We start from the raw sequence: 26200 nt of genomic DNA, 5'->3' as shown, positions 1-26200 counted from the left end.
CATTATGAGGAACCCAGGGCCAACCGTACCAGCATATGGTCTCACAAGAGGTCTGAGAATCTCATCTCGGTACCTAATGGCAGTCAGGCTACCTCTGGCGAGCACATGGAGGGCTGTGTGGCCCTCCAAAGAAATGCCACCCCACACTATTACTGACCCACTGCCAAACCGGTCATGCTGAAGGATGATGCAGGTAGCAGATCGCTCTCCACGGCATCTCCAGACTCAGTCTTGTCTGTCACATGTGCTCAGTGTGAACGTGCTTTCATCTGTGAAGAGCACAGGGTGCCAGTGGCGAATTTGCCAATCCTGGTGTTCTGTGGCAAATGCCAAGCGTCCTGCACGGTGTTGGACTGTGAGCACAACCCCCATCTGTGGACGTCGGGCTCTCAGGCCATACTCATGGAGTCTGTTTCTAACCGTTTGTGCAGACACATGCACATTTGTGGCCTGCTGGAGGTCATTTTGCAGGGCTCTGGCAGTGCTCCTCCTGTTCCTCCTTGCACAAAAGCTGAGGTAGCTGTCCTGCTGCTGAGTTGTTGCCCTGCTACGGCCTCCTCCATGTCTCCTGATGTACTGGCCTGTCTCCTGGCAGCGCCTCCAGCATCTGGACACTACGCTGACAGACACAGCAAACCTTCTTGCCACAGCTTGCATTGATGTGCCATCCTGGATGAGCTGCACTACCTGAGCCACTTGTGTGGGTTGTAGAGTCCGTCTCATGGTACCACGAATGTGAAAGCACAACCAACATTCAAAAGTGATGAAAACATCAGCCAGAAAGCATTGGCGCTGAGATGTGGTCTGTGGTCCCCACCTGCAGAACCACTCCTTTGAGGGTATCTTGATAATTGCCAATAATTTCCATCTGTTGTCTATTCCATTTGCACAACTGCATGTGAAATTGATTGTCAAACAGTGTTGCTTCCTAAGTGGACAGTTTGATTTCACAGAAGTTTGATTTACTTGGAGTTATATTCTGTTTAAGTGTTCCCTTTATTTTTTTTTTGATCAGTGCATATAATTGTACTGTGATCTCTTATATGTTCTGCAGAGCTGATATCTACCAGTATATGGTCACGATATGGCGGTAACACCGATCTTGGCCTCTGTAGAGATTTTTTGGTGGCTTATTGGTTAGCACTGTTGCTTTGCAGCACTTGGGGTCCTGAGTTCAAATCCCACCAAGGACATCATCTGCAAGGAGTTTGTATGTTCTCCCCGTATTTGTGTGGATTTTCTCCCACACTCCAATGACTCATAGGGACTGTAGATTGTGAGCCCCAATGGGGACAGTAAAGATAACATCTGTAAAGTGCTGTGGAATTATTGGCGCTATATCAGTGAGTAGAATAAATACATAAATATTAGCTCAGTGGGTATATGACTCTTTGCATCACTGTCCATCAGCTATCTGAAGATGCCGCAGCAGCACTATGTAGAGCAGCATCATCTTCATTATCTATGAGACTCGGCTCTGAGTTGTAATACTGGGTACAGCTCTGTTATATAGTCGTGTTACACTCCCCTCACTTCTTGTGACCTACAGGTACACAAAGATATTACATATTCACCATGTGACAAGTGGGCCTGTGTACTTTCAAATGCCAGGGCTGAATTTTAGTCCCAGTCCGGCCCTTCGTTTCAACGATATCATTAACGAAATCGTTATGTGTGAAGGTACCTTTACACATTGAAACATCCTGGTTGTATCCTGGAGATTATTCATGTATAGTAGCACTGTATTTACTGCCATTTTCAGACAGGATAATTAGCTCACTGAAGGGTATACAATTTGATTAACATACACCCACTATCTTGTTAACTATGCTATTTGCTAAGATTCACAGGAGATCTTATTCAGCAATTGAGTTTTGTATGTGTATATTTACATTTTTATTATTATTAATGTTGTTCAGCATAGGGGACATTAGGGTATGCAGGGACTGCCGATGTTGAGTTGGAGTGCCATGTCGACTACTTAGGATGCCAACCTCCACGGTCAGGTAGGTGAACAGCTCTATAGGGCTTATTAGGGACTTTCAGCTCTTGTGAATTATTGTTCCTAATATTATAATTATCCCATCTATAGTCCCCTGTTTAAAGGTTTTCATATTTACTGTAGAAATTTGTACTCACTCGGCTGCGATTGAGGTAGGCACAGACAGCGGTGTTGCTGAAATGTCCAGGCAAGTTTATTTAATAAACCATTCAGGATAGCAAACAAAAGAACAGCCTTTTCCTGCACAAGGTGAAAACACAAAGTAAAAAGTCCATACAACATAGCGGATCTGCCTGCTGAGGATAATGCCTGTTAGCAAAGGCCAACACTCAGGAGGTCCACACATCTCCAGGTCCAGACACTGAATGAGACACTTGGTCTCCATTTTATCTGCTAAATCACGCCCCTGGGGTTGGGATATGTGAACAGGCATTCCCACCCATCTCTTATGTGCGTAAAACCCGGCCCTGGAATGGCCTAAGAACTCTCTCAGCACTATATGTGCTGAAGCATGCTTCCGAGCTCACATCTCCTCAGCTAATAACTGTGATGACATATATCTTCTTTCAAGGACCCATCCGTCAGGAATTCCATTAAAAATAACTTTTTAAGTTTTTTCTAAATGGTTCTCACTAATATTTGACCCCATTTTGCCATATCAATTAAATAGTTTTTTTTCTTCACTTTAGAACTCTCCGGTGCTTTGTTTCCATCCATATATGGGTACTTCTTGAAGTATGTTTTGGGCTCATTGTCATGCTCAAAAACCCATAACCTAACACGCAAACCCAGCTTTCTGACACTGGCCACTGCATTGTGATTTCATGATGCCTTGTAGTTATGAGTCAGTATGCTTTTTTATGGGTTTTCCGAGCATGCTCAGAAGTTCTCCGTGTATTTTGGGCGTGCTTGGAGATTTAGTATGTGTCGCCGCAGCTGCTAGACAGCCTGAAAACATGTGGAGATTGTCTGTTGGAAATCCCCACATGTATTCAGGCTGTCTAGCAGCTGAAAATCATGCAGCTGTGGTAGCACAAACTAAATCTCCGAGCACACCCAAAATTGAGAACACCCGATCATGGTTGGAAAACTCGAGTAGCGAGCATACTCGCTCACCACTAATGCCTTTTTTTGTAGGTCTCATTCTGTTTTTGATAAACAGAATTATATGCTTTTTCCAAAAAGCTCTATCTTGGTCCATTCTATCCAAAAGAAGCTTTCCCAGAAGGATTTTCGGTAACTCATGTACCTTTTGCCAAACTGCAGTCTAGCTTTTTATGTCTCTGTGTCAGCAGTGGGGTCCTCCTGGGTTTTGTGCTGTAGTGTTTCATTTAACTCAAATCTGGATAGATAGTTTGAGCTGACACCGATGCAACCTGATCCTGCAAGACAGTTTGAATTTTTTAGGAACTCGCGTTGCAACCTTTTATCAATTTTTGCTGCCGTCCACATCCAGGGAGATTAGCTACAGTGCCATGGGTTGTAAACATCTTGATTGTGTTGCACATCATGGACAAAGGAACATCAAGAGATGGACTTGTAACCCTGAGATTGTTGATATTTTTCATTTTTCAACAATTTTGGTTCACATAGACACACAATGCAAAGACTGAGTCCACATCCCCCCTTTTTATGTGGTTTCAGGTGTGATTTTCATATTGCTGACACCTGTCACTTGCCACAGGTGAGTTTGAACCAGCATCACATGCTTGAAACAAAGTTGTTTACGCACATAATGGGAAAGGTGCCAATGATTTTGTCTGACCCATTTTTGGAGTTTTTTTGTGAATTTATGTCCAATTTGTCTTTTTTTTCCAATACACACAAATAAAATAAACATGTGTATAACAAAACGAGTGTTAGGCATTGAGTTCCCGCCTCTGCACAGGGGGAATCTTGGACCATCTCTGCTGCGGTCTCCCATTCTTCTTCAGCCGCAGTAGAGTCTGCTCAGCGGAGACGTCATTCCCAGAATCTTGCTCAGTCTCACTCTGTGCATAGGATTACTGCTGCTTTTCCTGCTTCTGCCATTGAAGCCAGTGCTGGGAAGCGGCGAGCAGACGCTTTTGGGACTATGCCCTGCTATTTCCCTTCTGAGCATGCCCAGGGTGAGATCTCCCGTTGGAGATCGAGGGTCACATGCTCAGATGCTGCAGCAGTTCCCATTGGTCCTCCAGGAAGGTCTTGAAGGTGCTAAACATCTGTGGCAGCTTCCCATTGGCCCTTTATTGGAAGGTCCTGAACGTGCTGCAGCTATATAAGCTTCGCATGACCGCACGGCCATGCGCTATTGTACATTTGTAAACATGTGTGTGTTGTGAGTGAAAGTCGTTCTTTAAAATCCCCTCCCTATTGTATGACTGCTCGCGGAAGGTGGATGATTGCTATCTAGCGCCCGACTTAGCCATCAGCACGTAACACACAATACAGCGTCTAATTGCTGTGACCGACAGTGCGGCGCCGTGCGCTTTCACAGCGTTTTCCTGACCCAAGTGTGGGTGGTTAGTGGCGTCCGCCAGTGCGGCACCGCACGCACTCTTGTGCATCTTTATTATTATTATTTCTGTCACTCTGACACCCCAGTTGCGGTGTCGAGCGCATGAGGTCTATATGAACTCAAATCCTGTGTCTTGGGATCGAGTTCCGAGACTCCTTGCTTGCGCTCTTGGTGCGGTACCGCGGCCCTGTGACACAACAGGGTTCGCTTCCTTCACACAGGGTGAAGTTAACCCGTGTGTGTATTCACATTGTACCGCCATATAGTCCGTCATTACTTGGCAGCAGGTTCCATCTCTGCACGGTGGACCCCGGGCTGCGAACGCACCTAACTCTATCTGTCTTATTATTTGGTGCGTTCCGCTAGCCCTAACATTACACTAGCGCCAGGGTATGGCTAGTAATGACGGACATACAGCAATCCTTGCGGTATATCCAGCAGCTGGAGGGTAGGTTGGCGGCTCTCGAGAGCTCAACGTCAGCTGTGGATGTTACCGCAGTTGCTGTACAGGATGCTAGCGTGGCTGCAGCAACCTTGTCCACTGCCACCCCTGTTCTGACATTATCTCGCCTCCCGCTGCCAGAAAAATTTTCTGGAGATAGCAAATCTTGTAGGGGATTCGTGAGTCAGTGCTCTATTCACCTCGAGCTCCGGGCTGCACGTTTTCCCACAGAGCGGGCTAAGGTGGGATTAATTGTGTCTCTCTTGTCGGACAGGGCATTGGAGTGGGCTACGCCGCTATGGGAGCTTGGCGATCATGTGGTGCAGAGTGCTCTGCTGTTCCTGAGCACTCTGAAACAGGTCTTTTTGGGACCTCAAGTCACCCATGATACTGCGCTATAACTGCTGGCATTAACTCAGTGTGAGTCCTTGGTGAGCCATTTTGCTGTCCATTTCCGCACTTTAGCTTCTGAGCTGGAGTGGTCGGATAAAGCCCTTATCCCCATATTTTGGAAGGGGCTGGCTGATCACGTGAAGGACGCTCTGGCCACTAGGGAGATTCCTGCCACACTGGAGGAGTTAATAACTGTCTCTACTCGTATTGACCTCCGTCTTAACGAGCGGAGGTTAGAACGAGCCCAGTGTAGGCAGAGTTTTCGGCTGACTCCTACCTTCGCCAAACCTCTGGAATCTCTGGTCCTGGTTCCTGAGTCACATGAGGCCATGGAAGTGTCACGAGTGGAATCTAAGTCCCGGACCGCGTGTGCACTCAAGGTCTGTCATGTTTGCCAGCAGTCAGGACATCTTGCCACCAGATGTCGCCAGCGGTCGAGGAAACGCCAGCGTCTAGTGGTAGTGGGTGGAGGTACACTAGACACGGCGACGTTTGCCTCCAAATTGTCCTTTAAGGGGACAATTATTATAGGCTCATCCTCCCACTCGGTAGAGCTCTGCGTGGATTCTGGGGCAGAGGGCAATTTTATGTCTTCTGCCTTCGCCCAACGTCACGCAATACCCCTGGTCATGCTAGTACGAGTGGTGAATGAGTCGACACTGCCCTCACAGATAACACACCAGACCATCCCTTTTACTCTGTCCATGTCGCCATCCCATCAGGAGATTATATCTCTGCTCGTCATTCCTGAGGGAATTGATGAGGTCCTGTTGGGAATACCTTGGCTACGATACCACTCTCCTCATATCGAGTGGTCCTCAGGCAGAATTCTGGGATGGGGTGAAACTTGTGGGGGGGTAGGTGTCAGAGGGAGTGTGTTCAGGTTGCTACTACAGAGGTACCCGCAGATTTATCCTCTCTCCCCAAGCAATATTGGTCTTATGCAGACGTGTTCTCCAAAAAGGCGGCGGAGACCCTTCCACCCCATCGCCCCTATGACTGTCCTATTGATCTCTTGCCTGGTGCTGATCCTCCCCGGGGTCGAGTTTATCCGTTATCTCTCCCGGAGACGGAGGCAATGTCACAGTACATCCAGGAAAATCTGGCAAGAGGATTTATTAGGAAGTCAGTGTCACCTGCTGGGGCAGGGTTCTTCTTCGTGCAGAAGAAGAATGGGGAATTGCGTCCATGCATAGACTACAGGGGTCTTAATGCCATCACCGTTAAGAATAAATATCCTTTGCCCTTGATATCTGAGCTCTTTGATAGGCTTCGGGGAGCAAGGGTATTTACTAAATTAGATCTGCGGGGTGCTTACAACCTGATTCGCATCCGTGAGGGGGACGAATGGAAGACGGCTTTTAACACCAGGGATGGGCACTATGAATATCTGGTGATGCCCTTCGGGCTCTGTAATGCCCCAGCCGTTTCCCAAGACTTTGTAAACGACATCTTCCGGGATATGCTTTCCACCTCGGTCGTAGTCTATCTGGATGATATTCTCATCTACTCTCCAGATATTGACTCCCACCGGAGAGATGTTTGCAAAGTCTTCGACCTCCTACGGGCAAACTCCCTCTATGCCAAGTTGGAGAAGTGTATGTTCGAGCAGGAGTCCTTACCTTTCCTAGGCTATATCATCTCCGCCCAGGGATTGGCTATGGATCCTGCCAAACTACAGGCTGTGATGGACTGGCAGGAACCCCATTCTCTTAAAGCGGTGCAGCGCTTTATGGGGTTCATTAATTATTATCGCCAGTTCATTCCACACTTCTCAACTTTGGTAGCTCCCTTGGTTGCCCTCACCAAGAAGGGGGCAAATCCCAAATTGTGGTCTGAGGAGGTCTCCAAGGCCTTTAACTCCATAAAGTCACACTTCGCTAGCGCTCCCATCCTACATCGCCCCGATGTAGATAAGCCATTTATCATGGAGGTGGATGCCTCATCTGTTGGTGCTGGAGCAGTCCTCTTCCAAAAGGATTCTCAAGGTTGGAAGCATCCTTGCTTCTTCTTTTCTAAGACCTTCTCACCAGCAGAGAGGAATTATTCCATCGGGCACAGGGAGTTGCTAGCCATGAAGTTGGCTTTCTCGGAGTGGAGACATCTCTTGGAGGGAGCTCGTTTTCCCTTCCAAGTCTTCACGGATCATAAAAATTTGGTGTACCTGCAGACAGCCCAGCGGTTAAATTCTTGCCAGGCCAGATGGTCCTTGTTCTTCTTATTGTCCCCACCGAGAGCTTGAGAACTGTGGCCCCGGTTTCGCTAGAGTCTGTGCCTCTGGGCAAGACTTTTGTACCATCCAGTTTACGACCGGAGGTTCTCTCTTGGGCCCACTCGTCCAGGGTGGGTGGACATTTTGGTTCTAAAAGGACATCTGAGTTACTGGCGAGGACATACTGGTGGCCACATATGGCTCGTAATGTCGCAGAATATGTTCGGGCGTGTGTCTCTTGCGCCAAGAACAAGTCCCCTCGGCAACGACCAGCTGGTTTGCTTTACCCTCTGCCGGTGGCGGACAGGCCCTAGGAGATGGTCGGGATGGACTTTGTAGTGGGCTTACCCAAGTCTCGTAACTGCACCATTATCTGGGTGATCACCGACCATTTTTCCAAAATGGTGCACTTGGTGCCTCTTCCATGGCTACCTTCTGCACGGGCTCTGGCTGTGTTGTTCATCAAACATATTTTTCGCCTACACGGTATGCCAGACAAAATTGTTAGTGACCGGGGTCCTCAGTTTGCGTCTCGATTCTGGAGAGAGCTTTGTCGTCTACTCAGTATTGAGTTGAATCTCTCTTCGGCATATCATCCCGAGGCAAATGGGTTGGTAGAGAGGGCCAACCAGACCTTGGTCACATATTTACGACATTTTGTTTCTGCCAGGCAGGATGACTGGGCATCCTTGCTACCGTGGGCAGAGTTTGCGCTTAACAACGCCGTAGCCGACTCCACCGGTCAGACTCCATTCCTAATAATTACGGCCAGCATCCGCGCATCCCTGTGCCCATGCCTGTGTCTTCTGCCGACTCCAGGGTGGCAGACTGGGCTGTGGAGGCACGGGACATTTGGGATCGCACTCAGGATGCCATTCGGGCCTCCAAGGAGAGAATGAGGTCCTCCGCCGATGCTCATCGGTGTCCCGCTCCGACCTTTGCTCCTGGCGACTTAGTGTGGCTCTCCGCCCGTAACATCAGGCTGCGAGTTGAGTCCACTAAGTTTGCACCTCGCTACTTGGGTCCCTTCAAGGTCCTCGAACAGGTTAACCCTGTGGTCTACCGTCTGGCCCTTCCTCCACGTTTGGGTATCACCGACACCTTTCATGTGTCCCTCTTGAAACCCATATACATGTCCCGGTTTTCCGAGTCATCTGCCGGGACATCGGGTTCGTCTACGGACAACTATGAGGTGAACACTATTTTGGGGTGCAAGGTGGTACGTGGCAAAAAATTCTATTTGGTGGATTGGAAGGGTTATGGCCCAGAGGACAGGTCCTGGGAGCCTGCTGAATACATTCGAGCTCCACAGCTCATTGCTGCCTTCAGGCGTAGCGAGGTCCAGGGGGGGGCCCTGGGAGGGGGAGATGATGTTAGATGTCGAGTTCCCACCTCTGCACAGGGGTAATCTCGAACCATCTCTGCTGCGGTCTCCCATTCTTCTCCAGCCGCAGTGGAGTCTGCTCAGCGGAGACGTCGTTCCCAGCGTCTTGCTCAGTCTCACTCTGTGCATAGGATTACTACTGCTTTTCCTGCTGCTGCCATTGAAGCCAGTGCTGGGCAGCGGCGAGCAGACGCTTTTGGGACTAAGTCCTGCTATTTCCCTTCTGAGCATGCCCAGGGTGAGTTCTCCCGTTGGAGATCAAGGGTCACATGCTCAGATGCTGCAGCGGTTCCCATTGGTCCTCCAGGAAGGTCTTGAAGGTGCTAAACATCTGTGGCAGCTTCCCATTGGCCCTTTATTGGAAGGTCCTGAATGTGCTGCAGCTACATAAGCTTTGCATGACCGCACGGCCATGCGCTAGTGTACATTTGTAAACGTGTGTGTGTGTTCTGAGTGAAAGTCGTTCTTTAAAATCCCCTCCCTATTGTATGACTGCTCGCGGAAGGTGGATGATTGCTATCTAGCGCCCGACTTAGCCATCAGCACGTAACACACAATACAGCGTCTAATTGCTGTGACCGCCAGTGCAACCCCGTGCGCTTTCACAGCGCTTTCCTGACCCAAGTCTGGGTGGTTAGTGGCGTCCGCCAGTGCGGCACCGCACGCACTCTCGTGCATCTTTATTATTATTATTTCTGTCACTCTGACACCCCAGTTGCGGTGTCGAGCGCATGAGGTCTATATGTACTCAAATCCTGTGTCTTGGGATCGAGTTCTAAGACTCCTTGCTTGCGCTCTTGGTGCGGTACCGCGGCCCTGTGACGCAACAGGGTCACTTCCTGTCACACAGGGTGAAGTTAACCCGTGTGTGTATTCACATTGTACCGCCATATAGTCCATCATTACTTGGCAGCAGGTTCCATCTCTGCACGGTGGACCCCGGGCTGCGAACGCACCTTACTCTATCTGTCTTATTATTTAGTGCGGTCCGCTAGCCCTAACAATGAGTACTTGCAATAATTTTCTGGGAGAATACTTTATTTTCTGGTCACATTTCAAAGGAGCTAACACTTTCAGCCATGAGTGTATGTATTTTTTTGCAACATCCCTGCCATTATTATTATTATTATTCATTTTTATAGCGCCATTTATTCCATGGCGCTTTACATGTGAATGGGGCAAATATAGACAAGTACAATAAACATGAGTAAAACAAGGCACACACAAGTACAGGAGGAGAGAGGACCCTGCCCGCGAGGGCTCACAGTCTACAGGGGATGGGTGAGGATACTCTAGGTGAGGGTAGAGCTGGTCATGTGGCGCTTCAGTAGACTGGGGATCACTGCAGGTTGTAGGCTTGTCGGAAGAGGTGGGTCTTCAGGTTCCTTTTGAAGGTTTCCGTGGTAGGTGAGAGCCTGATGTGTTGGGGTAGAGAGTTCCAGAGTATGGAGGAAGCACGGGAGAAGTCTTGGATGCAGTTGTGGGAGGAAGAGATGAGAGAGGAGTAGAGTAGGAGATCATGAGATGATCGAAGGTTGCGTGTAGGTAGGTAGCGGGAGACCATGTCACAGATGTATGGAGGAAATGTTTAAAATCCTTGACAATCTTTTTCCTTTTATTCTACAGATTACCAATCCTCGGCACTTGTCCATGTCGCTGTCCAAGTGTCTAGCCGCTCTCTTCCCTTTAGTAAAATAGAGGCCCCATAAAGCGGCATCTCCTCTTTTCTCTGTACACAGTGTATACATGACATCATAGCAGCTAGATTCTACCCCTTAGATGAAGAACTACTGTGTAATAAGGATAGAGCCTGCAGAGGGAAAAAAATATCAGGAGCAAGTTATATCATGGGCTGAAACAATACTTCTCCTTACATTGGCTCGACATCTTATTTTAAAACGTTACTTATGTAATTTACCTTAAGTCAAAGTAAAATACTTTTCTTTTACTATTTCACAAAAATAGGACAAAATGAAAATTGTTTTGTAGCGATTCCGAATAAGAAAAAAATGTGTTACTTGGTAAAATACTCTGATGCATGCCATATAGTGGTTTGGCGCCAATTCTTCATGCTTCACTTGTGTAACTATATATGAACTATAGGAAATAATATTTCCTGCTGACCTTCAAAATGCAAAAGAACCAAAACTTACAAGGTCCTGGAAAACTAATGGAGACTGCAAAGTGTAGGGCATCTTCTTTATCTCCCTATTGCTGCCTACTACTTATTTGGTAATAAGGTTCTTTTTTTAAGGAGCATTAGTTATTTATTTTGCAAAATAAGTTTTATTAAATGGGTTGTCTGGGCATACAGTATTGATGAACTATCTACAAGATTGGTCATCTATACCAGATGGGTTTGTGTCTGACACCAGGTGCCCCTTACTGATCAGCTGTTTTTTGCTCTGGTGACTTGATGTCAACACTGTGCAAGGAGTTGCTGAGCGCAGCTGAACAGTGATAGCGCCTGGTGTCTTAGCCCCACCGATCTGGAATTAATTTCCTATCGTGTGGATAGGTCATCACTACCATATGCTCAGACATCCCCTGTAAGTTATTCAAGATTTTGACATTTGAGTCTTTCTTCAAATGTAAGCGTTCAGTGTAATATCTAATGTATGTCATTGATGGAAGGTTTTGATGCATATGTTGATCATTGTGGAACTCCCATTGTAAAATCTCTATTTTTGGGGGGATTTTTCTGTATAGAATAGAATAGTCATGTATGATTTTTTCGACAGTTAGTAAAATGGTATAAAAATATATGCCAGCCCGACAGAGGCCAAAATAATACAATAGAACCCTACCGATATGTTTGGTGGTCCCTTTCCTTGTAAATGCTTAAACCAAGTTTAAGCTAAGCCTTAATCGTACAATACTGTTTATTTACTGTTCCATATAATTATAGCTATTTTATTCTATGCTCATTATCAAATGTTATATATAGGTATACTATTATATCTTTTATTTTTTACAGGTTCATTGGAAAGGGCCAGCCATAAATGTGATACCTCCATCACACACCACACTTTATTTGTGATTAATAATGCTGAGAAGAAGGGAAGGTAAGGGAATTCAATGGTTAAAGGAGTTTTCCTATAATCTATTATTTCTTCTATAATTATTAACTCCCTACATCCAATACCCTCTCTAAAGAAACCCAGCCATGACCTCAAATACTCAGTGGCTACCTTTTAACTCCTCTTTCTGGCTCCAACTTTTCCATGCTCAATGTGAGCTTCAGTGGTGCTTCAGTGTCGGCCATGTGGCCACTGTAAATTACATTTCCCATAAGCTCCCAGCTCCATCTCTGAGCTCCCTGCTCTCACCTGTGCACAATTGACATAAGCTTCTCCACCAATCTACTGTTATCTGTAATTCGCAACAGGGCAGAGCTGCCACGAGAAGACATTGGTATGGTATTACTTAATTTTTGTTAATTATTTATATTTATTAACAATATATCCATAAATGTAATTATTTTCTTCCCCACCGCCCTGTGTACACGTTTACGTTAGTAATAGGACTATTCCTATACAAAGCAGTTTTATTTAAAACCTGACTTAAGCTATGTGCGCATGTTGATTATTTGCTTGCAGAAATTTCTACAAGGTCCCTGCATCTCTTGACAGGAAAATGCTGCAGCAAGAATGCGTGTTTTTGGTGTGTTTTTGTCGCTTTTTTATGTGTTTTCCCATGCGTTTTTGTACAGCAATGAAGGTTTTTCCAGCTAAATAAAGATATTTAAAAAAAGTTTTGTGATGTAATTTCTTTGTTTCAACACCACCTTTTGCATGCTGATGCAGTGTGGCATCAGGGTAATGGGATTAGGGCTTGGTGTCAGCAGCTGTCATTGACACCTAGCCCTAGGCTTAATGAAAAGGTGTCAGCCCGACACCCTCATTACTAAGCCGATAAGTAAACACAAACACACACATTGTCACCAGCCTATGTAGCAGCTTTAAGAGAATGAACATACATAGGCTGTAACCAGACTGGAACTGTTAATTTTAAAGAGAAAAAAATTGTGTGGGCTCCCGTATAATTTTAATAACCAGCAGAGGGAAAGCCAACGGCTGAGGGCTGATGTTAATATTCTGGGAATGAGCCAATAGCCATAAAGGTTCCCAGGCTATTAATATCAGCTCACAGCTATTTGCTTAGACTTTACTGGCTAGTTTACAGTGGCACCCCAGAAAAAAATTGACATAGGGTCCGCCTATAAAATCTAACCAGCAAAGGCTAGGCAGGCAGCTATTAGCTGATATTAATAGCATTGGAAGGGGCCATAGATATTGGCCCCTGCCAGACTAAAAACATCAGCTCTCGGCACTTCTCACATTCCAGCCCCATCGCCATCTATTCCCAACCTGCACAAACTCCTCATCCTGCTGATACCCTAAATACTGAGCTGCTGCTGCCGTATATGTCCCTATTACTGCACCTGCTGTGTGATTCTCTGTGCCTTCTAAATTCTAAAGCAACCCTCTATAATATAGTAATGCTGGGTGCAAGTGCCCTAGAAAACAGTGCGCACATTTTGCCCCCTAGAAAGTAATATTGCCCTGATGCCCCTTTAATAGCCACAGTAACCTGAGTTCCCCTATAACAATAAGTGCCCACTTTACATTTAAAAATGTCCCGAGTCTCCCTCCCTATACAGATCCCCTGTACACAGTATGATGCTCTCTTATACACAGTATAATGCCCCCTCACTGTATAGTACCACCCACACAGTATACTGACCCCTTAGTAGCCTCCAGCACTGTATGATGGCCCCTCACTGTAATCCCCACACTGTGCGATGGCCTCCATATAGTATAATGCATCAGATAGTCCTCAACATAGTATAATGCACTCCCCATAGGCAGACTCTATAACACAAGGCAGCACCCATAGGCAGACTCTGTTGTATAAGACAGCACCCCATAGGCAGACGCTATAGTATAAGGCAGCACCCCATAGGCAGACCCTGTAGTAAAAGGCAGCACCCCATAGGCAGGCCCTGTAGTATAAGGAAGAACCCCATAGGCAGACCCTGTAGTATAAGGCAGCACCACATAGGCAGACCCTGTGGTATAAGACAGCACCCCCATAGGCAGATCCTGTAGTATAACGCAGCACCCCCATAGGCAGACCCTGTAGTATAAGACAGTACCCCTATAGGCAGACCCTGTAAGTATAAGACAGTACCCTCATAGGCAGACCCTGTAGTATAAGACAGTACTCCTATAGGCAGACCCTGTAAGTATAAGACAGTACCTCCATAGGCAGACTCAGTAGTATAAGACAGTACCCCTATAGGCAGACCCTGTAGTATAAGACAGTATCCCCGTAGGCAGACCCTGTAGTATACGACAGTACCCCTATAGGCAGACCCTGTAAGTATAAGACTGTACCCCCATAGGCAGACCCTGTAGTATATGACAGTACCCCTATAGGCAGACCATGTAAGTATAAGACAGTACCCCTATAGGCAGACCCTGTAGTATAAGACAGTACCCCCATAGGCAGACCCTGTAGTATAAGACAGTACCTCTATAGGATGACCCTGTAAGTATTAGACGGAATCCCCATAGGCAGACCCTATAGTTTAAGACAGTACCCTTATAGGCAGACCCTGTAGTATAAGACAGTATCCCTATAGGCAGACCCTGTAGTGTAAGACAGTACCCCTATAGGCAGACCCTGTAGTATAAGACAGTACCCCTATAGGCAGACCCTGTAGTATAAGACAGTACCCCATAGGCAGACCCTTTAGTATAAGACAGTACCCCCATAGGCAGACGCTATAGTATAAGGCAGCACCCCATAGGCAGACCCTGGATGAAGGAGCTGCCCGCTCCGAAACGCGCGTTGGGGTCAGGCCTGCCGTTCCCTGCACTTGTGCTGCCTGCCAGAGGTATGTCGCCTGCTATAGATATGCTGATACATGCATAAATATTGCTGTGCATCCCCTATGTGAGGGCACTTGCCCTATATTCTTTTGAGTATGTACCATTTTACTTTGTCATGTGGGGAGATGCTGGATAACATTGCATTAGCATAGCAGCACGGTCTATGGATCGGCTTTCTGGTCTGTTTTCTGTATTGCCATTTGGATGTACTTGCATCCCCTGCTGTACCCCTGTTCAATGTCTGGTGTTGTTTTATGTATTCTAATAAAGAGTTAATTTTATGGGACTATATGGCTGCCTAGTTCTCCTTTTTTCTTCCTTAGTTATGTTGTTTGGCAGCTTGTCCCTATTTATCCATTTAGCATATTCTACTCTTCGTGATATTTCACCTTACTCGATCATTATTGATTCTATAATATGCTGGCTTCAGTGTTATTATGCTGTAGTAAAAGGCAGCACTCCATAGGCAGGCCCTGTAGTATAAGGAAGAACCCCATAGGCAGACCCTGTAGTATAAGGCAGCACCCCATAGGCAGACCCTGTGGTATAAGACAGCACCCCCATAGGCAGATCCTGTAGTATAACGCAGCACCCTCATAGGCAGATCCTGTAGTATAAGGCAGAACCCCATAGGCAGATCCTGTAGTATAAGGCCGCACCATATAGGCAGACCCTGTAGTATAAGACAGTACCCCTATAGGCAGACCCTGTAAGTATAAGACAGTACCCCTATAGGCAGACCCTGTAAGTATAAGACAGTACCCCTATAGGCAGACCCTGTAGTATAAGACAGTACCTCCATAGGAAGACCCTGTAGTATAAGACAGTACCCCATATGCAGATCCTGTAGTATAAGACAGTACCCCTATAGGCAGACCCTGTAGTATAAGACAGTATCCCCATAGGCAGACCCTGTAGTATAAGACAGTACCCCTATAGGCAGACCCTGTAAGTATAAGACTGTACCCCCATAGGCAGACCCTGTAGTATATGACAGTACCCCTATAGGCAGACCCTGTAAGTATAAGACTGTACCCCCATAGGCAGACCCTGTAGTATATGACAGTACCCCTATAGGCAGACCCTGTAAGTATTAGATGGAATCCCCATAGGCAGACCCTATAGTTTAAGACAGTACCCTTATAGGCAGACCCTGTAGTATAAGACAGTATCCCTATAGGCAGACCCTGTAGTATAAGACAGTACCCCTATAGGCAGACCCTGTAGTATAAGTCAGTACCCCATAGGCAGACCCTGTAGTATAAGACAGTACCCCCATAGGCAGACCCTGTAGTATAAGGCAGCTGTTGTGAATTCTGTGGCTGAATTCACTCCTGTGGTCACAAGTGGTACTGCAGCTTCTGATCTTCCTCCCTCAGGTGTTCTGGTGAGCTCGTTAACTGCTTCATTACTTAACTCCGCCTGATGCTGCTATCCTTGCTCCTTGTCAATGTTTCAGTGTTGGATCTGAGCTTCTCCTGATTGTTCCTGTGATCTGCTGCTCTGTATAGCTAAGTGCTTTTTGCTTTTTTGTTGCTTTTTTTCTGTCCAGCTTGTCTTTTGTTTTGCTGGAAGCTCTGAGACGCAAAGGGTGTACCGCCGTGCCGTTAGTTCGGCACGGTGGGGTTTTTTTTGCCCCCTTTGCGTGGTTTTGCTTTAGGGTTTTTTGTAGACTGCAAAGTTCGCTTTACTGTCCTCGCTCTGTCCTAGAATATCGGGCCCCACTTTGCTGAATCTATTTCATCCCTACGTTTTGTCTTTTCATCTTACTCACAGTCATTATATGTGGGGGGCTGCCTTTTCCTTTGGGGAATTTCTCTGGGGCGAGTCAGGCCTATTTTTCTATCTTCAGGCTAGCTAGTTTCTTAGGCTGTGCCGAGTTGCCTAGGTAGTTGTTAGGCGCAATCCACAGCCGCTTTTAGTTGTGTTTAGGATAGGATCAGGTGTGCAGTCTACAGAGTTTCCACGTCTCAGAGCTCGTTCTTGTATTTTTGGGTATTTGTCAGATCACTGTGTGCGCTCTGATCGCTAAGCACACTGTGTTTCTGGATTGCCTTCATAACACCTGTCATTAGCAAACATAACAGTACAAGGAGCCAAACTAATGATTCTCAATAGAGGGAAAGAAAAAGTTCTGACATCATTTTTTTTTTTTTTTTTCGGCTCTGTGTTCACTTTTTTTTTTTCCCCTAGACATTTGGGTGATTCTGGACACAGGTGTGGACATGGATATTCAGGGTCTGTGCTCTTCAATGGATAATCTCGTTATAAATGTACAAAAATTCAAGATACTATTGATCAGAAATCTATGTTAGAACCAAGAATTCCTATTCCTGATTTGTTTTTTGGAGATAGAACTAAGTTTCTAAGTTTCAAAAATAATTGTAAGCTATTTCTGGCCTTGAAACCTCATTCTTCTGGTAATCCTATTCAACAGGTTTTGATTATTATTTCTTTTTTGCGCGGCGACCCTCAAGACTGGGCATTTTCTCTTGCGCCAGGAGACCCTGCATTGAGTAGTGTCGATGCGTTTTTCCTGGCGCTCGGATTGCTGTACGATGAGCCTAATTCAGTGGATCAGGCTGAGAAAAATTTGCTGGCTTTGTGCCAGGGTCAGGATGATATAGAAGTATATTGTCAGAAATTTAGGAAATGGTCAGTACTCACTCAGTGGAATGAATCTGCGCTGGCAGCTTTGTTCAGAAAGGGTCTCTCTGAGGCTCTTAAGGATGTCATGGTGGGATTTCCTATGCCTGCTGGTTTGAATGAGTCTTTGTCTTTGGCCATTCAGATCGGTCGACGCTTGCGCAAGCGTAAATCTGTGCACCATTTGGCGGTACTGCCTGAGGTTAAACCTGAGCCTATGCAGTGCGATAGGACTATGACTAGAGTTGAACGGCAGGAATACAGACGTCTGAATGGTCTGTGTTTCTACTGTGGTGATTCCACTCATGCTATTTCTGATTGTCCTAAGCGCACTAAGCGGTCCGCTAGGTCTGCCGTCATTGGTACTGTACAGTCCAAATTCCTTCTGTCCATTACCTTGATATGCTCTTTGTCGTCGTTTTCTGTCATGGCGTTTGTGGATTCGGGCGCTGCCCTGAATCTGATGGATTTGGATTATGCTAAACGTTGTGGGTTTTTCTTGGAGCCTTTGCGGTGTCCTATTCCATTGTGAGGAATTGATGCTACACCTTTGGCCAAGAATAAACCTCAATACTGGGCCCAGCTGACCATGTGCATGGCTCCTGCACATCAGGAAGTTATTCGCTTTCTGGTGTTGCATAATCTGCATGATGTGGTCGTGTTGGGGTTGCCATGGCTACAAACCCATAATCCAGTATTGGATTGGAATTCCATGTCGGTATCCAGCTGGGGTTGTCAGGGGGTACATGGTGATGTTCCATTTTTGTCGATTTCGTCATCCACCCCTTCTGAGGTCCCAGAGTTCTTGTCTGATTATCAGGATGTATTTGAAGAGCCCAAGTCCGATGCTCTACCTCCGCATAGGGATTGTGATTGTGCTATCAATTTGATTCCTGGTAGTAAATTCCCTAAAGGTCGATTGTTTAATTTATCCGTGCCCGAACACGCCGCTATGCGCAGTTATGTGAAGGAATCCCTGGAGAAGGGACATATTCGCCCATCGTCATCACCACTGGGAGCAGGGTTCTTCTTTGTAGCCAAGAAGGATGGTTCGCTGAGACCGTGTATTGATTACCGCCTTCTTAATAAGATCACTGTTAAATTTCAGTATCCCTTGCCATTGTTATCTGACTTGTTTGCTCGGATTAAGGGGGCTAGTTGGTTCACTAAGATAGATCTTCGTGGTGCGTATAATCTGGTGAGAATCAGGCAAGGAGATGAATGGAAAACTGCATTCAATACGCCCGAGGGTCATTTTGAGTATCTAGTGATGCCATTCGGACTTGCCAATGCTCCATCTGTGTTTCAGTCTTTTATGCATGACATCTTCCGTGAGTATCTGGATAAATTCCTGATTGTTTACTTGGATGACATTTTGATCTTCTCAGATGATTGGGAGTCTCATGTGAAGCAGGTCAGAATGGTTTTTCAGGTCCTGCGTGCTAACTCTTTGTTTGTGAAGGGATCAAAGTGTCTCTTCGGTGTGCAGAAAGTTTCATTTTTGGGGTTCATCTTTACCCCTTCTACTATCGAGATGGATCCAGTTAAGGTCCAAGCCATCCAGGATTGGATTCAGCCGACATCTCTGAAAAGTCTGCAAAAGTTCCTGGGCTTTGCTAATTTTTATCGTCGCTTCATCTGTAATTTTTCTAGCATTGCCAAACCATTGACCGATTTGACCAAGAAGGGTGCTGATTTGGTTAATTGGTCTTCTGCTGCTGTGGAAGCTTTTCAGGAGTTGAAGCGTCGTTTTTGTTCTGCCCCTGTGTTGTGTCAGCCAGATGTTTCTCTTCCGTTCCAGGTCGAGGTTGATGCTTCTGAGATTGGAGCAGGGGCGGTTTTGTCACAGAGAGGTTCTGATTGCTCAGTGATGAAACCATGTGCTTTCTTTTCCAGGAAGTTTTCGCCCGCTGAGCGTAATTATGATGTGGGCAATCGAGAGTTGCTGGCCATGAAGTGGGCATTCGAGGAGTGGCGTCATTGGCTTGAAGGAGCTACGCATCGCGTGGTGGTATTGACTGATCATAAGAACTTGACTTATCTCGAGTCTGCCAAGCGCTTGAATCCTAGACAGGCCCGTTGGTCGTTATTTTTTGCCCGCTTCGACTTTGTGATTTCGTACCTTCCGGGCTCTAAAAATGTGAAGGCGGATGCTCTGTCTAGGAGTTTTGTGCCCGACTCTCCGGGTTTATCTGAGCCAGCGGGTATCCTCAAGGAAGGAGTCATTGTGTCTGCCATCTCCCCTGATTTGCAGCGGGTGCTGCAAAAATTTCAGGCGAATAAACCTGATCGTTGTCCAGCAGAGAAACTGTTCGTCCCTGATAGGTGGACTAATAAACTTATCTCTGAACTTCATTGTTCGGTGTTGGCTGGTCATCCTGGAATCTTTGGTACCAGAGAGTTAGTGGCTAGATCCTTCTGGTGGCCATCTCTGTCACGGGATGTACGTACTTTTGTGCAGTCCTGTGGGATTTGTGCTAGGGCTAAGCCCTGCTGTTCTCGTGCCAGTGAGTTGCTTTTGCCCTTGCCGGTCCCAAAGAGGCCTTGGACACATATTTCGATGGATTTCATTTCTGACCTTCCCGTTTCTCAAAAGATGTCAGTCATTTGGGTGGTCTGTGATCGCTTTTCTAAAATGGTCCATCTGGTGCCCTTGGCTAAATTGCCTTCCTCCTCTGATTTGGTACCTTTGTTCTTTCAGCATGTGGTTCGGTTGCATGGCATTCCTGAGAATATTGTTTCTGACAGAGGTTCACAGTTTGTTTCAAGGTTTTGGCGAGCCTTTTGTGGTAGGATGGGCATTGACCTATCCTTTTCCTCGGCTTTCCATCCTCAGACTAATGGCCAGACCGAACAAACCAATCAGACCTTGGAAACATATCTGAGATGTTTTGTTTCTGCAGACCAGGATGATTGGGTGTCCTTTTTGCCGTTGGCTGAGTTCGCCCTTAATAATCGGGCCAGCTCGGCTACCTTGGTTTCTCCATTTTTTTGCAATTCTGGGTTCCATCCTCGTTTCTCTTCAGGACAGGTTGAGTCTTCGGACTGTCCTGGTGTGGATTCTGTGGTGGATAGGTTGCAGCAGATCTGGACTCAGGTAGTGGACAATTTGATCTTGTCCCAGGAGAAAGCTCAACTTTTCGCTAATCGCAGACGCCGTGTGGGTCCCCGACTTCGTGTTGGGGATCTGGTTTGGTTATCTTCTCGTCATATTCCTATGAAGGTTTCCTCTCCTAAATTTAAACCTCGTTTTATTGGTCCGTATAGGATTTCTGAGGTTCTCAATCCTGTGTCTTTTCGTTTGACCCTCCCAGACTCCTTTTCCATACATAATGTATTCCATAGGTCGTTGTTGCGGAGATACGTGGCACCTATGGTTCCATCTGTTGAGCCTCCTGCCCCGGTTTTGGTGGAGGGGGAATTGGAGTATATTGTGGAGAAGATTTTGGATTCTCGTGTTTCTAGACGGAAACTCCAGTATCTGGTTAAATGGAAGGGTTATGCTCAGGAAGATAATTCCTGGGTTTTTGCCTCTGATGTTCATGCTTCCGATCTTGTTCGTGCCTTTCATGCGGCTCATCCTGGTCGGCCTGGGGGCTCTGGTGAGGGTTCAGTGACCCCTCCTCAAGGGGGGGGTACTGTTGTGAATTCTGTGGCTGAATTCACTCCTGTGGTCACAAGTGGTACTGCAGCTTCTGAGCTTCCTCCCTCAGGTGTTCTGGTGAGCTCGTTAACTGCTTCATTACTTAACTCCGCCTGATGCTGCTATCCTTGCTCCTTGTCAATGTTTCAGTGTTGGATCTGAGCTTCTCCTGATTGTTCCTGTGATCTGCTGCTCTGTATAGCTAAGTGCTTTTTGCTTTTTTGTTGCTTTTTTTCTGTCCAGCTTGTCTTTTGTTTTGCTGGAAGCTCTGAGATGCAAAGGGTGTACCGCCGTGCCGTTAGTTCGGCACGGTGGGTTTTTTTTTGCCCCCTTTGCGTGGTTTTGCTTTAGGGTTTTTTGTAGACTGCAAAGTTCGCTTTACTGTCCTCGCTCTGTCCTAGAATATCGGGCCCCACTTTGCTGAATCTATTTCATCCCTACGTTTTGTCTTTTCATCTTACTCACAGTCATTATATGTGGGGGGCTGCCTTTTCCTTTGGGGAATTTCTCTGGGGCAAGTCAGGCCTATTTTTCTATCTTCAGGCTAGCTAGTTTCTTAGGCTGTGCCGAGTTGCCTAGGTAGTTGTTAGGCGCAATCCACAGCCGCTTTTAGTTGTGTTTAGGATAGGATCAGGTGTGCAGTCTACAGAGTTTCCACGTCTCAGAGCTCGTTCTTGTATTTTTGGGTATTTGTCAGATCACTGTGTGCGCTCTGATCGCTAAGCACACTGTGTTTCTGGATTGCCTTCATAACACCTGTCATTAGCAAACATAACAGGCAGCCCCATAAAAAAAACCAATAAATAAATACTCCTCTCTTCCTCCTTGTTCCAGTGGTGCTCCGAGCTCCCACTCATCTTCTAACAGCGGGCGCCGTGTGGTGACATCACCGCGCCCACCGTCAGTGTCGGCGTCGGTGACATGAGACGATGACAGGGGGGTGATGGGAGAAGGAGCGCTGTGTGCTCCTTCCCACATCAATGCGGTCAGCTGTATCGGCTAAATAAGTAGAGTAAGTTCAAGTAAGTCCGCCCTTATAGATAATTTAAAAAACAGTAATAATTGCTCTAGTATGCCGGTTTCGCACATGTATAGCCAGTCTAGAAATTCACACATTACTTGAAACTTTCATACATGCAATTGAGGATATGTGTGGTGCAAATCTGCATCAATTCTGCTGCAAATACGATATACATGTGTATAATTCTGTGTGTATTCTTTATGTTTTAAGTGAATGAAGTGTTAAAGAGGTTAAAGGTTCTGCTGTTAAGATCTAGGGGTTGGACACAGCTTGTTTTAAATGAAAGGGAGAGTTACCAGCGACAGACATGACAGACAGGTGAGCAGGCTGTCGGTCATTGCATGTCTCACGTTGGTAATGACCCTTTTCATTTTAATAAGTTGTGGAGTCAGTTTATTAGGGAGATCTATGTCTTTCCCATGGATCTTAACAGCTAATTTACATATTGAGAAAAACATTGATTACTCTGGAATAAGACATCAGATCCCAGATATCAAGGTCAAATTTTATTCAACTTTCTGTGACCTGCTTGCCCATATGGACAGTTTACGAAGGTTGATTTTACTGACAGATTCCCTTTAAAGTTTTATCCTCTTTCATTGAATTAAACTATATTCTATAATTTTGGTGTTGATTCTCCATCCAAGGTCACCTAAAATCTAAATATGATACATATTCCATTAAAGGGAACCTGTCACCAGAAAAAATGTTGTTAACCAGCAGATATGGGGTTAATCTGTAAGTTAATAGCGTTATTATGCTGGCCGGCCCCTGCAAGTAACCGAACAGGCGCTGCACGGCCATGGGCGCAGCCTGTGCACCCTCGTATGCTAATCTCTTCCTAGGTCACTGGGAGAGATCTTTATTTGGCGACGAGGGCGCGTGGGCCGCCTCCCATGTGCTGTGCTGGCTTCGTTATATCGATGTTTTATTTTTGTGGGACGGGACGGTGCAGGAGTTTGAGGACTTTATGTCAGCCCTGAATGACAATATACTCAATATTAAACTTACTTATAATTACGATACTACTACTGTCGACTTTCTTGACGTCTCCCTTTCAATTGATACTGACAGGTCGGTGCAGACTGACGTTTACAGAAAGCCGACATCTGTTAATTCACTTATACATGCTAGCTCCTCTCATAACCCTTCCACCATCAGTGCCGTCCCGGTCGGACAGTTCCTCAGGATGAGGAGGATCTGCTCCACTAATGACCATTTTGAAAAAAAAGCAGCAGATCTTAAAACCCGCTTTCAAAATCACGGATATAGTAATAGGTGTATCAGGAAGGGATATAATAGAGCAAAAAAGACCCCACGTAGCGATTTGCTATATCCTCGAGAGGATGCAATCAAGAAAGATAACCAAAGGATTCTCTTTATTGCTACGTTTAATCACGAGTGGAGCAATATGCGAGATATTCTAATGAAACATTGGGCTATTCTGGGTGCCGAACCCTCCCTGGGTCCGTCCATTGGCAGCTTCCCCTCCATGACATCAAGAAGATCCAAAAATCTTAACGATTTAATCGTTAATAGTCACTACGTTCCAAAAGGAACTAATCCATTCAGTACTAGAGGACCTACTGTGGGTTGTTTTTCTTGTGGCCACTGTCTTGCCTGCGCGAATGTCCTGCGCTGCTCTACGTTTCAATCATCAGATGGTTTAAAACAGTTTAAAATACGACAACGTATATCATGCAGTAGCACCAATGTAATCTATTATGCTACATGTGGTTTCTCCATGATATACGTTGGCCTTACCTCTAGAGAGCTACGAGTTAGGGTACGGGAGCACGTGCGGGACATTCGCGCGGCCACGACAGTGGCTGATTCCTCTTAACTGAAATCCATTCTTCGCCATTTTAAGGCTTATCACAATTGTGATCCAATAACATTTAAAGTTAGAGGGATTGAGGCTATTCATCTGGGGATTCACGGCGGTAATTATAAAAAGATCTTAGCCCAAAAAGAATCCAGATGGATTGTAGTCCTGGACACTCTGACCCCCAAAGGTCTGAATGAATCTCTTTGTTTCGCTTCATTCCTATGAATGTTTGCTCCACATCATCTCTTCTTATGCCCATTTATTACTCTATACTATTCCCCTTGATGGTGTATATGCGTTTGTTTCGGTTTTTAATTTTCGTTTTTAACTTTTTATTTTATTCAGTGATATCTATATATATGGTCAAGACCTTAATGCCGTAATCTCTCTTATCATCTTGCCACGGAGATCATGCAATGTCTCAGATGTTTACCATGCTATATTATCCCTGAGGACCTAATCATGCAACATCCTGGCTATAACCTTACATCTACCACCATTACTGTGATTCTGTTGACAATTAACGACTGCACTTTATATATATATATGTATATATATATATATATATATATATATATATAACTTACTCGGTTGGTACTGTTATTGTTGTTTTTATGATTACCTCATTCTTGCACGGTCTACATGCCCGCAATGCTATGCACGGCTGTGCGCATGCACGCTGTTGTCCCTGGATCCAGCGTGAGGGCGGGCGTCTCTCCGGCCTCCTTCGCCTGCCTGGGGATTTGATTCCCCTGCGCACGCGCTGTGACGCCTGACGCCTTAGTTGCCATGCCAGGACCTGGGGTACGCACTGCTCATGCGCCAATAACGCCGCGCTCCGGTTGGCTCACTCTATCCCCGTGATACACCACGTGACATGTTGTCATGGCTACTTAAGGTCCTTTTCCATATGAGCACAGCATACCCCTTGAAGAAGTGTCCAGCGTGAACACGAAACGCGCGTCGGGTCATCCACCATCCTCTGTGGGTCTTTTTGCGCACATAGTGGTAAGTTCTGCTTTATACCGCTCCACCTTTACCTTTATGCCACACAGGGCGTTGCGTTACAGCACAACATGTGCCGACTCTGCATTTAACAGAGCCACATTAAGCTACTTGCTTAATCTCACTTGCCTCCCCTGTTGTGCTTTATAGCATCTACTTACCTGCTGCATAACTACATAGGCATGGCAGCTATTGCCTTTCTATTTGAATAGGACTATATGTGCGCATATTTGCTCATCCTGAATATTTATGACATTCTATATGTATGTGTTTTTAACAATTTTGTTTAATAAAATTTGCACTTTGTTATATCTTTAAAATTCGAGTTACTCTTATGTGTTCTCCTCATTCCGAAGTATTTATGGAGTTGGAATTATTTCACATACGTTGGGTCACTATTTAGTACCCCTATTTTTTGGCATTTATGATGCATCTGGGTGTGTTTGTTTGCAAAGTAACCGAATGCTGTAGTGAGAAAATGAACTTTATTCTCCCCAGCAGCGTTCCCGTTTCAGTCATGGGAGCGGTGCTGCGCTGGTCCAATCAGCCCTTGGAATATAAAGAACGGTGGCTGTAACCGCGTTACTGGCCCTGACTGACTGCCGGCCCCAATGCAGAGCGAGTGTCAATCAGGGCCCGGGGTGACGACGCTTTATATACTTGGATCGATGATTGAACCCGCACCGGAGCTGGCACCGTGACTGAAACTGCACCCCCAACCATGACTGACAGCCGACACCAATGCAGAAAAGTGTCTGTCAGGGCCAGAGGCACAGTTTCAGTCACAGGGGCGGTGCCGGCACTGGTACAGTCACCGCTCTGAGAATACAGCTAGGCGGTTGTAACCGCTCCCCTGGCTATAGGGACGGCAGTCAATCAGGGCGGGGGCGTGGTTGCAGCCACCGCTCTCCATTCTCAGAGAGATACTCAACCAGTGCCGGCGCCGCCCCGTGACTGAAATGGGAAAGCTTTGGGGAGAATTAAGATTAATTTTCTCCCTGCAGCGTTAGGCTATGTGCAGGCGGCAGCCAGCATAATAACACTATTACCCTGCAGATTATCCACGTATCAGAAGGTTAATACTGCTTTTTTTGGTGACAGGTTCCTTATAACTTAAAGGGGTATTCCCATCTCCAAGATCCTTTCCCAATATGTAGTAGCTGTAATAATAATAATATTAGCAAATACCTATAATTAGAAATGCAGTATAGTTTTTTCTTTGTTATGTCT

At 46.0% G+C, this 26200-nt stretch overlaps 1 protein-coding gene across 1 annotated transcript in view; it reads left to right on the top strand.

Moving 5' to 3' along the window:
• Positions 1-26200, top strand: part of SYT2 (synaptotagmin 2) — a 332824-nt gene that overhangs the window by 139020 nt on the left and 167604 nt on the right. Inside the window, exon 2 of the mRNA XM_069756485.1 lies at positions 11908-11995. Within this exon, the coding sequence (XP_069612586.1) occupies positions 11977-11995 (19 nt within the window). The 5' untranslated portion in view covers positions 11908-11976. The remainder of the gene's footprint in view (positions 1-11907; positions 11996-26200) is intronic.

This window comes from Ranitomeya imitator, chromosome 3 (genome assembly GCF_032444005.1).
Source record: "Ranitomeya imitator isolate aRanImi1 chromosome 3, aRanImi1.pri, whole genome shotgun sequence".
Classification (NCBI taxonomy): Eukaryota; Metazoa; Chordata; class Amphibia; order Anura; family Dendrobatidae; genus Ranitomeya; species Ranitomeya imitator.
The sequence above is the reverse complement of the archived record's forward strand: the minus strand, read 5'-3'. Positions and strand labels throughout refer to the sequence as shown.